Raw genomic sequence first — 11,732 nt, forward strand, 5'->3', positions numbered from 1 at the left:
GGAGTGCACCGGCTGCTCCCGCACGCGCTCTCTAGGCAACTTTGATGCATGCTGGAGTCTGAGAACCACTGGGCTAGATAATTACCCAGTTATTTCATGAATACAGAAATTGGTCCCCACAGTCTCAGTGGCCACTGCAGAGCAAGGGAGAAAATAGAAGCTACTGTGTGGTTTTACGGAGGCAGAGAGGCTGGCCATCCAGAAGCCTAAACTTACTATAACAGGACACGATGGCCGCTGTACAGTGCTTGGTATTCACCCGGACTCACGGAAGCCAAGGTGCCCTCTGAGAAGCTAGGCTCAGCACCAGACTTGGTTTCTGGGATCTTTGCCATTGTTGAATCTGGTACTGACAGGCGGGAAGCCTCTGAAAAGCCTGGCTGAAGAGAGAAGCAGCCAACCCATCCCTGCCCGGGGTCGCAGCTCCCTTATTAGCCTGTGCCTCAGTTGCCGCATCCGTAACACAGATCCTGTTCTCTGCCCTCTTCATGCTTCATTTGGCAAGGCCAACCCACAATTCTTTGCAGAATTCCTAGTGGAGCAAGCTATTTGTCACATAAGGTCACATTTTAATGCTTAAAGAACGAAACCCCTCAGAACTGGAGAGATGGCTTACTGGTTAAGAGCACTCACTGCCGTTCTAGAGGCCCATGTTTGGTTCCTAGCTCCTGCTCTAGGGGATCCGATGCCCTCTTCTGGCCTCTTCTGGCCCCTGCAAGTGTGAAGTGCACATAAATTCATGCATACTGTAAATAATCTTTAGGATGCAGAAACATCTGCTTTTTCTTTGAGAGAACTGGAGCGCCTCTAATCTGTGAAATGACCCAGAGGAGAGGATCTAATCCCTCCGCATGTGCTCAGGAACTGTCACCCAGCGAGACCTTTGGACAAGCCAGGGTTTGCAGTCTTAGATTGAGAACAGCAGAGAGCCCCCGTGTGTTCTTTAGAGGTGGGGTGCAGGACACTACTCTGTCTGCCGTGGACCCATGAGAAGAGAATCATCTAGATTTCTCCTTGTGGTTTTTTTCCAGCCCTGTCTCCTAATTGAGGTCTGTGCTGTGGGCTCTGCCAGCTCTGACAAAGCATGGTTCCATGCACGGCCCAATGGCTTGGTAGTATCACGTTCTCAGAAAAGGGAAGGAAAAAAGAGAGAAACAGATCAGACTTGCTCCTGCAGAGCTGAGGATGTGTGGACCTGCTCTCACCCTGTGCTTTCCAGTTATCTCCTAAATGAAGTTCTCACTTAATCAACAGTAGACTGGGCAGCACCCACTACCTAATGCATCACGTGATCACAGATCTTCTTCTTCTTCTTCTTCTTCTTCTTCTTCTTCTTCTTCTTCTTCTTCTTCTTCTTCTTCTTCTTCTTCTTCTTCTTCCTCTTCTTCTTCTTCCTCTTCTTCTTCTGGCAGCTTTTTGGGACTCACCAGCTTGTGGAATTAATCCAGCCGTTACTGAACACAATGTGAGGGTCAGGAGTGACTGGTTGTCTTGGTGGCCACAGTAAGCACTCTCTCGTTTGTGACACACTTGACTCCCCCAGCGGAGCTCACTCTCACCTTCCTGTAGGCTCTGACAGAATCTGATGGATCAGGGGGCCCCTGACTGAAAATGGTCTAGGGTGGTGAAGAGTCCAGCGAGTCCTTTGTTACAGTTAGATTCAAACTCCCTTTGGATTTCAAACTTCTGATCTGTGGACCCAAGTCCTGGGTTCGAGTCTTAGCTTTCTAGGTCATCTGCTATTGAGTTGATTGGAAGAATGATTTCCATGATGGGACAATTTAAATGTGAAGCCCAGAGAAGGCCTGGGGAGACAACTCAGCCGTTAAAGCATTTACCCCTGAGTCCCCTGAGCCCCAGAACCCATGTAAAACGCTGGGTGTGGTGGTATGCACACTGGTAATCCCACCACGGAGGAGGCCTTTGTTTCTCCTTCCATAAAATGGGAAAATCAAAATGGCAAGCCTTGTGGATGCTGCCTGCCGAGTGCTTTCCTTGTTCCGTGCCATGTGACCATTAAGTCCAGTTCTATCCGTTCTGACCACTTGATAAACTTTATCCATTATTTGACAACGTCACCATGCTGGGATGTCAGATAAGATGACACTTTGGGTTCTTCTGACAAATGATGGGGCTGGCTCAAGTCTCCACAAGACAGACATCTTTCCTTGGCATGTGGGGAGGCAAACTGAGAGCAGACGGAACCGAAGGGTGCATGGTCAGGGGCACACGCCGCCTCCAGATCTCTGGGTCACTAAAACTCCCCGAGGGTTAGTGGGTTAGTCCCAAACCCAGGACTTCTTTACCTTCTTCTGATTGGTGTTCCCAGATTTCCAAGTATTTGCATCCTATCCTCTGCAGTCTGGTCACGGATCACCCATGGGGTGTGGCCATGTTGATCTGGGCACCTCCAACACCTTCATCTCTTCTTGATGCTCTGTAGTGTGGCAGAAGTGGGCTCGGGCAGGAGCCCAGCAGCTCAGGGGAGGGGGGCCCCAACCAGGAGGGCAATGTGCCTCCCCACAGCCTCTGCCCTGCTTCCATGCTGAGTCTGAGTGTTTCTAGGTGCTGTGTCTCAGGTGACTTTGTCGATGAATATTTGGGGCCGGCTTGAGTGTATGGGCTCAGATAGCCTGGGATGAGGCCCCAGAACCTGCATTTACTGCCACCCAGAGAGGAGCCGGTCCTGTAGGACTTTAGGTACATCTGCCCTGGGAGTGATTGTCAGACATGATTGTACATGCCCTTCTAGCGGGATCAAGGTGAATTTCAGGCTGTGGTTCAGTGGGGGGGCCCTTTTTTTCTTTATTGTTTTTAAGATAGTGTTTCATGTAGTTCAGGCTGGCCTTTCAGTTACCAGGATGTAGCCCAGGCTGGCCTTTCAGTCACCAGGATGTAGCCCAGGCTGGCTTTGAACTCACCACTGGCCAGATATAACTTTGAATTTCTGATCTTCGTGTTTCCAATACCCAAGTGCAGGGAATCCTGTGTATGTCGCCATGACATACAGATGGATTCCAGGACTTGTGGTCTGCCAGACAAGCACTCTATCAACTGAACCACACCTCCAGCCCCAGATTTTGCCTCTGTAAAAGCCCTAGGTTGGCATCCATCCTGCTACAGATGCCTGGGGCACACTGGGTAGCCAGGAGCTGAAGGCAGGAAGAGGAGCTGTGGAAGGACAGATCACTCCCATTGTCCTTAAGTCTATCACTGAACAGCAGCCACATCCTGAGACGAGAGATGGGTTTCATCTGGAACCCTCAGACCCCTGGGGCTGGACTAAGGCCTCACCTGCACCTTCCTCCCCGCCTTCAGGTTTTCCTCAAGGCAGGCGTGGTCTCCAGGCTGGAGAGGCAGCGGGAGAAGCTGGTGTCCCGGAATATCGTTCTCTTCCAAGCAGCCTGTAGGGGCTTTCTGTCTCGCCAGGAATACAAGAAACTGAAGGTATTGATCATACATGTCTGAAGTGAGTGGCATGACCGTGTACCCCCCCTGATGCCCCATCCAAGGGGTACCCCAAGACTGCTCACCCTGACATGGGATACCTCCCCACCGACCTATGCTGGAGCTGTCTGGAATAGATTGATACGAGGCCGTGGCTCTGTCTTCTCCATCTCGTCTGTCCTCCTGCCCCCTTTCCCAGGCAGATGACCTCCCCCACCACTTTTCCTTCTGCAGATCCGTAGGCTGGCTGCACTGTGCATCCAGAGGAACCTGACTGTATTCCTGAGGGTCAAGGACTGGCCCTGGTGGGGGCTTCTGGCATCTCTCCGGCCCCTGCTGAGTTCCACGCTCAGCACGGAGCAGCTTCGAGCCAAGGAGGTGAGTTCGGTCCTCTGGGTGGGGACACCTGCCTGTTTTCGTGCTTGTGCCCAGCACTCAGGGCCCTGGCGGGCACCGACCAACAGCTCAGCTGCCTTCAGTTCATTTGCTTGCAGGTCAGCTGAGACTGTGTTCCCCGCAACACAGCTGCTCTCTGGGATGCTGGTTAATTGTGCCACAGGGCCACAGGGCTTGCTGCAGACTCAGTCTTGGGGCTTTTGCATCTCAATGAGAAATCCTTGTTCACATGTGCACACACATGTTCATGCATGCACACACATGTTCACGCATACACACACACACACACTTAGGTAGGCAGCTGTTTTGGACAGTTTCTGGTGTGTGATTTCTTGTATTTATTTGCAAAAATGAGCAAGTTATGTGCAAGGCTCCTTTATTTCTTACACAAACAGTAAATATAAGGCAAGCCATGCAGCCTCCATCTAAAATTAACCACTAGTGAAGTCCACGCAAATGTCCCTGAACTGGAAAAGCCTGATAGCTGGCACTTTGTGGCCCCCAAGCACTTTCAGTGAGACATACCCCATGAAGCATGTGCTATGATGCTCTTACCAGTGTATTCTAAATATACCCAAGAGCATGCCAGGGAGCCCTTCTTACTCTTCTTTAGTGCAGCATAGTACTCCCTTGTGCCCACAGCTTATATGTCATTCTGTCACCTGCTACTTCCAGTGATGGTATCACAGGTTTGGAGAGCGGCCTCTGATGGGAGAGTGACTCCCATGAGGATGAAGTACTGAGCATGCTCTGTACAATCACAGTCACACATGCATGCACTCACACAGACACATGAACATGCTGTCACACGCATGTGCACATGCATGTCTAAGGTTGAACATTGTCCCCATCTGGAGAAGATGAGCATGCAGGCCTATGTGTGCACCAGACTCCTAAGAGCAGAGATGCTGATATTTGGAAACAATGAAGGCGAAGTCGCATTTTGGGTAGGTCACTGTGTCCTGCCCAGCCACCCGTTTTTAAAAGCTCTATATTTTTTAATTGAAAGTTAATCACATGAATTTATAAGGTGGGATGCAGACCTTCGACACTGTGGTATGGCGAGTGCTGAAGCTGCGGACACAACATGAGCATTTCAGATCCTTTCAGTGAATGTGGAGGGCAGGGCATCCCTGTAGCCCCGGAGGGGCTCACTAGGTTACCTCATGGCCCCGAAGCCTTGGCCACTGCGACTTCTCCTAACAGGAGTGGACTGTGAGGCTGACCCTGGCCAGCCTCTGCATGGATGTTTGTCTTGCAGGAGGAGCTGATGCTGCTGAGACAGAAACTACAGAAGTCAGAGAATTCGAGGAGTGAGCTCAGACAGAGTGTGGACCTGCTGGAGAGCAAGGTAGACCTCCTACTGCACACTCAGATCCCATCCCCCTGCCTCAGCCCATGGCACTGGGGCAGGTATGGCATCCCGTGTCTTCCTGACTCCACACAACCAGCCAGTGTCATCTGCCCCAAAGAGAAAAGTTCCCTCCCTATGTAAGCCACAAAAGGAGAAAAGGCTGGGGTGAAGGCTGTCTTACCACATAAAACACAGGGTGAGTGTTCACTAGAGGGTGGAATGGAGACAGGATAAATACATGGCATCAATGTTGTCATACATGCCATGAGCTGAGTCCAGAACATGCAGAGAACTCATGCCAGTCTACTGGAAGACAAACCATCCAACAGGGAAGTTTAAAAACCAACCAGACTATGGACGGATGACTATGGACGATGGTTCCCAGGTGGGAAGCTGCTTCCCTTTTGCTTTTCCTCAAGTTATTGAAAATTTATTTAAATGCTATTATAGCAAGCACATGGTACATGTGAACGAGGAACTCAGCCTCATTCTGAGACCCCCCTTTCCTGGGGTAACTCCCCTTTTATGCCACCCACTGTCTGCTGTTAATAGATATCTCCTCTGTCGAGCTTTTCCTTTTTGAGACTGAGTCTCATGCAGCCTCCTTTGGTGTAGCCAAGGATGGTAAATGTCTTGTTTAAGACGTGCTCTTATTTTTTTAATTATCTCTGTGTTTGTGTGGATCTGTGCATGGGTGTGCAGGGCCCAGTGTGGCCAGAAGAGGGTACTGGATTCCTTGAAGGTGGAGTTGCAGGCAGTTGTGGGTAGTCAGTTGTGGGTCCTTGGACCCAAACTCAGATCCTCTGGAAAAGGAACAAATCCTATCAACAACGGAGCATCTCTCCAGCCCCTGAACATTCATAAACACATGCACACACATACATACACTACACACACAAAATACACATAATACCCACACAATACACACAATACACACAACACACATATACACACCACACACAATACACAAACACACAATACACACACATACACATGATACACAGACACATGAATGTGCATCTCTCCCCGTTCCACACTTACATATGATCTGTTCAGATCACACTCCTTCTCATTCCCCTCCCACTCCTGTGAACTTCATCCCAACAAGTCTACTTTCTTGTCCTTTTTTGTGTTCCATCACACTTAATTAGCATTGTCAATATGTGTGTATGCTATGTATGCATGTGTATATGTGTACAAGTGTTTGTGTACATGTGTATGTATATTGTGTGTCTTGTATATGTGTATGCCTTTGTGTGTTTAAGTGCGTACATGTGTGTGTCTGCATGTGTATGTTTATGTGTGTATGTGTTCATGTGTCTGCATGTGTCTGCATATGCATGTGTATATTGTGTGCATATGTGCAAATGTGTATGGATGTGTGTATGTATGTATGTGTATGTATGTGTGGGGTAGGTTTGCATGTATGTATATGTATGCATGTATGTGGGGGGTATGTTTGCATATGTGTTTGTGTATATTTGTATGTGTATATGTGTATGAGTATGTGCATGTATATATGTGTGTATATATGTGTATCTGTTTTTATATGTATGTGTGTGTTTCTGTGTATTTAGTGTCACAGGAACACAGGAACCTTACCAGAGGCTATGCCACTGAAAAAAATTACTCTTCCTCCCCAGCAATAGCATCTCAGCTGGGGTGTGGCATGAGTCCCCATCTTACTCTTCTGGAACCTTGACTGGATTGACTTGTGTAGTTAGCCACAGCTTCTGTGAACCAATGAAGTGTTTCACATTGCTCACACACACACACACACACACATACACACCTGCATACATGTGCACATGGACACATGTGCACACACACACACACACACACTTGGGTCTTGCATTCTTTCTCCCCTATCTTCCATGACGCACCGGCATTAGAGACATTCTCATTTCAGAGATTTGCATGCTCAAGAATGCAATCAGACTCACCAGAAGAGGCTCAGTCTAAGTAGCAATCAGGAAATGCAGATCATTGCCTCTGTAAGTGCCACTTCAGGCTCCAGACGCGCAGATTGGAAAGGAGCTGCGGTGGGGGGAGGGGGGTTGGCAAGGACGTGTGCGCGTCGTGTGGCTGCCTCTACGTTTGTGGCATGCCAATTGATGTCACTACGTGTGGACAAGCTGCTCTTGTATAGACAAGTGGTTAGCGACTTGCAGTTGGCAACACCACCACAGATTCCCGTGTTGGGTATCAAACCCCACACACATGACAAGAGAACAGTAGGTGTACCTTCTTCCATCATGTGAGTTCTGGGGTTTGAACTTAGATCACTAGCCTTGGCAGCAAGTATCCTGACCTGTTGAACCATCTTGCTGACCCTGTAGAAGTGTTTTGATGCTAGACTGGAAACCAAGGGGACCACCAATTCCATAGCATCGCTGACCGTGAAGACAAAGCAATGTGTGGTTCAGAGAATGAACAACCCCGATCCTTCCTTCCTGTTCCCCTGCCTCAGGCTCCCCCAACCACGGGCTTTCACCAGCATTACAGTATCAGCCATGCTCCAGGGAAGCAGACTTCAGACCTAACCAGGAAGCCACTGGTCACCCCGTAACTACCCAGCCACTATTGCTCCTGTGGGTGTATCTTGTCTGGCAGCTCAGAATTATAGCATGTGGGGTCCAGCACTGGTCGGTGACATTGCTCCCCAAGTGGCCCACGTAGCACCTTCTGGCAATGTGACGTTTTCACTCAGCGACATCTCAAGCCCATGGCCAGTGTCTCTCTCCCATCCTCATCCCAGAGAAGCACAACTTGTCCCTGAGATTTGGAGACTGTGGCACCTGGACCAGGATTACTGGTTTATGCAGGCTTTCTGCCTGGGGAGCCAGCAAGGCACCTTTAGTACTGAGGCTTTCCTGGGCTCATCTGTGGAAGGTGTGACCCAGAGGGATCTTATGATCTGGGAGGGGCTCCTCACCTCTACTGCTTCTCTGACTGGCTCTGAAGTGACTCTTGCAGAGTGTCGGGGCTCACTGTGAAGTCTGCTGTGGCAGCTCCCTATAGAGACCGATAGAGCAAGCCAAACCAACACCAGGCTTTAGCTAAGTGGAACCCAGGCTTGGGGTGACTCTGGAATACCTACACAAACCCCAGGCTTAGCAATGCTGAACCCAGACTTAGGGTAATCCCAGTTCCTCTGCACAGACACCAGGCTTAGAGATGCTGAGCCCAGGCTTGGTGTGTCCCCAGAATGCCTGTGTAGACTAGGCTTAGAACTGGAAAACCTAGGCTTGGGATGACTCTGTAATACCTGCCTTTCTAGTAAGTTCTCAGACATTGTACAAAGGATCAAAAAACCACACATCAGAGAGTGTGACTGGCCTTCTGTGTGGCTCTGTCGTCCTAACCAGTGGGAACCAGATGATCCTGACTGGGCCCAAGCTTCAGTCCCTGTGCCGCTGTTCCTGGCCCCTGCACCCACCCATGTGTCTCCGCAGGGAGGAGAATGGCCAGGATTAGATAGTTACTGCAGAGTGATCTAACTGTCCATTTACAGTGAGGCCAAGGGATGGGAGGCAGGAGAGGCTGCCCCATGAGAGGCCCCTCCGTTCACAGGGACACAGACGGCCCCTTTCACCTAAAAGGAACCGAGAGGGTCAGGAGCTCCTGGAGATGTGGGATGTTTTCTTCCCAAGGGTCTGGGCTTTTTATAAGATCTATTTCATGGTCAAGCGTGGGGTATGCACTGAGATTTCTGGGTGCATTAACATAGCAGCTTTGGGGGGTTGGGTAAAAAAAATAATGTGGCAATAATCTACCAGGCAGCTGCTGGGATTGGAAGTGGTGGTCTGAAGGTCCCTGCTGGGGTGTGACATCATCCACAAATGCCCAACAGAGAGGGAGGTGGCTTCCTGGTCCAACAGGTTGTCAGAACAAGATGAGATCTCTTCCTGGGTTGAGTTTGTCCTCTGGCAAGCCAAGGCTTTAGCCTCTTCCACCATCCAACGTGAGATTCCTCAGGGGATTTCCTCAGGGTCCATTGTTTGAATGTTCTAATAGCCAAGAACAGACACAAATTTCTCTTTAGAGTCCCTTCCCTTCCTGTCAGGGTAGGTTCAGCAGACATCGTCCTGCCTGAGTTTCCTTGTCTGCGGTCAGGAGGCCGAGTCAGCTCCATCTCCCCGAGTGGCTCGTGGTCAGCATTGTCAACATGTGGCACGAGGGCTGGGTTGGGTTCTGTCATTTAGCCGTCTGCAGAGGTAACCCAGGCGGTGATGATGGCATCCAGGGAAGTCCTGGAGCCAGCCGTGCGCTGCATGGTCATTCTAGAGCTGCCTGGTGGTTATGACAGTTGTGAGGGAAGGGAGGGAAGGGGCACAGAGCCCCACTTGTCTCTGTAATGCTCCTCACCTGAGCTCCACAGGTCTGCATGCAGGGTGGGGGGGGAGGTGGGAGGAAGACAGAGGGGGGAGGAAGAGGGGAGACAGAAGGGGGGAGGAAGAGGGGAAGAGAGAGGAGAGAGGGGAGGGGGAAAGAGAGGGGGAGGGAATGGAAGAGGAGAGAGGAGAGAGATGGGAGAGGGGAAAGGGGGAGGGGGGAGAGGGGAGAGAAAGAGGGCAGAGAGGAAAGAGAGGGGAGGGAAGAGAGGGGAGAGAGAGGGAGGGAAGAGAGGGAGAGGGGGAGAGACAGAGGGGAAGGGAGAGAGGGGGAGAGGGGAGAGGGGGAGAGAGAGAGGAGAGAGAGAGAGAGAGAGAGAAAGAGACTTATATATACAAGTAGTTGCTGTCAATCAGTACCCCCTGCAGAATGCTCCCAGAAGCCCCTGGGGCCAACCCCGTCTCTGAGAGCCATGCTCTCTCTCTCCATCTCTCCCAGGTTCTTTCCAGGTTTGAGAATTTTTGGAAGTCAGAGCTGAGGGCAGGGGCAGGCCAAGGTATGTGGGCTCCCATTACTCACTCATCTCTAATCACACTATGTGTCCTGGTAGGTAGCCCGGCACACAGTAGGTGCGCACAGTATGACCGTCGGATCTACAGAGGGCAGCCACGACCCCAGATGTGCTCAGCTTCAGTGTCTGTCTCAGGTGCTGATGCTTCTCTCTCAGTACGGGGCACTGGTCTGGGACTTGGCACACACTTGCTGAGCACCCCACCGCCGCCGAGCCACAGCCCCACCCTCTGTTGCCGACAACAATGTCTTGCTATTTCACCTAGGCTGGCCTTGAACACGTGGTTCTGCCTCAGCCTCCAGGTCGCCAGGGTAACTATCCTGCGCTGCCAGCCCAGGCGAGCTCCTTTCTCTTTGATTCTATAAGAATGTGCATCCATTCATGTTCCCTTCTGTCCTGCTTGTCCCAGAGGGACATTGTCCCTAAGTAGAAAGGTCATTTTTGCTGATTCCAGCACAGGGTGGATCCGGGGAGGGTTGTCAAAGCAATTTCCTATCAATTGCCCTGTGACATCTGTTAGAAAACAGAAAACAAAAAACAAAAAACTCTGCTGCTGTGTCTGTAGCCAGACTTTCATCCTTAAATTGCTTTTCCTAGTTCTGAGTGTGGGACTTACTGCCAACGGGAGGGGAGAGGGGACAGCAGGTCAGGGGAGAGGGGACAGCAGGTCAGGGGAGAGGGGACAGTGACAGCGGGGGAGGAGAGAGGGGACAGCAGGTCAGGGGAGAGGGGACAGCGGGGGAGGGAAGGTTTTCACGGACATGACCATGTGAGAGTATCCTGCAGCTGAAAGGAATCTGTTCTTCAGGCTCTAGACTGTGGGTTCCACAAAACTAAAAATTAATCATTAAATTAATTCTGTGCTCCCCATGCTCAGACGGATTAGCACAAATTAAATTTCACACTAATTGTCTAAGCCGGGAATCCTGTGTCCCTGCAGGAATCAAGGCTGATTCCCAGGGTGGGAGCGGTTAGGAGCATGGGCCTGGACATTCCTGGATTGTACCGGCCTCTGCCCCCGCTCACATTGGGCTTTTGCATGGCCACAAGCAAACCTAACTTTCTCAAAGGCTCCTCTCAGAGGCTACCCACCCAGAGCCTCCTGAGAGCCCCCAATTCTGTAGCCATTGCAATTGTGGCAGATGTGAGTTCAAACGTCGGCTTTCCTGCTTGCTTGTTCTGTGATCTTGGAGTCCCTCACTATCTCTTTCTGTCTCGGTTTCTCCTTAAGTTTCCATTCGGGTCATGGTGGGGAGAGACAAACTGGATGGGAAAAGAAAGTCTGTGGAGCACACAGTGGCCTCAGTTTCTAGAGCGCAACTCTTTCCCCAACACAGCTTTTACCTCAGAGGTCATTTGTTCCAGAGCCAAATATCAGTTCAGATTCAGGTTACCCACAATTCCACAGTCCAGCATGGTGACCATTTTAAGAAGTGTTATGGCGGGGCAGTGGTGACGCATGCCTGTAATCCCAGCATTCTGTGAGGCAGAGGCAGGTGGATTTCTGAGTTTGAGGCCAGCCTGGTCTACAGAGTGAGTTCCAGGACAGCCAGGGCTACACAGAGAAACCCTGTCTCGAAAAAACCAAATCCAAAAAACAAACAAACAAAAAACATGTTATAATAATGT

General features: G+C 50.5%; 1 protein-coding gene across 1 annotated transcript in view; it reads left to right on the plus strand.

Annotated features, from left to right (window-relative positions):
- The window catches only part of Myo18b (myosin XVIIIB), a 191,649-nt gene that overhangs the window by 63,256 nt on the left and 116,661 nt on the right, over positions 1-11,732 (plus strand). Inside the window, exons 22-24 of the mRNA XM_052167649.1 lie at positions 3,319-3,447; positions 3,682-3,825; positions 5,105-5,194. Coding sequence (XP_052023609.1) covers positions 3,319-3,447; positions 3,682-3,825; positions 5,105-5,194 — 363 coding nt within the window. The remainder of the gene's footprint in view (positions 1-3,318; positions 3,448-3,681; positions 3,826-5,104; positions 5,195-11,732) is intronic.

Source organism: Apodemus sylvaticus, chromosome 22, assembly GCF_947179515.1.
Source record: "Apodemus sylvaticus chromosome 22, mApoSyl1.1, whole genome shotgun sequence".
Taxonomy (NCBI): domain Eukaryota; kingdom Metazoa; phylum Chordata; class Mammalia; order Rodentia; family Muridae; genus Apodemus; species Apodemus sylvaticus.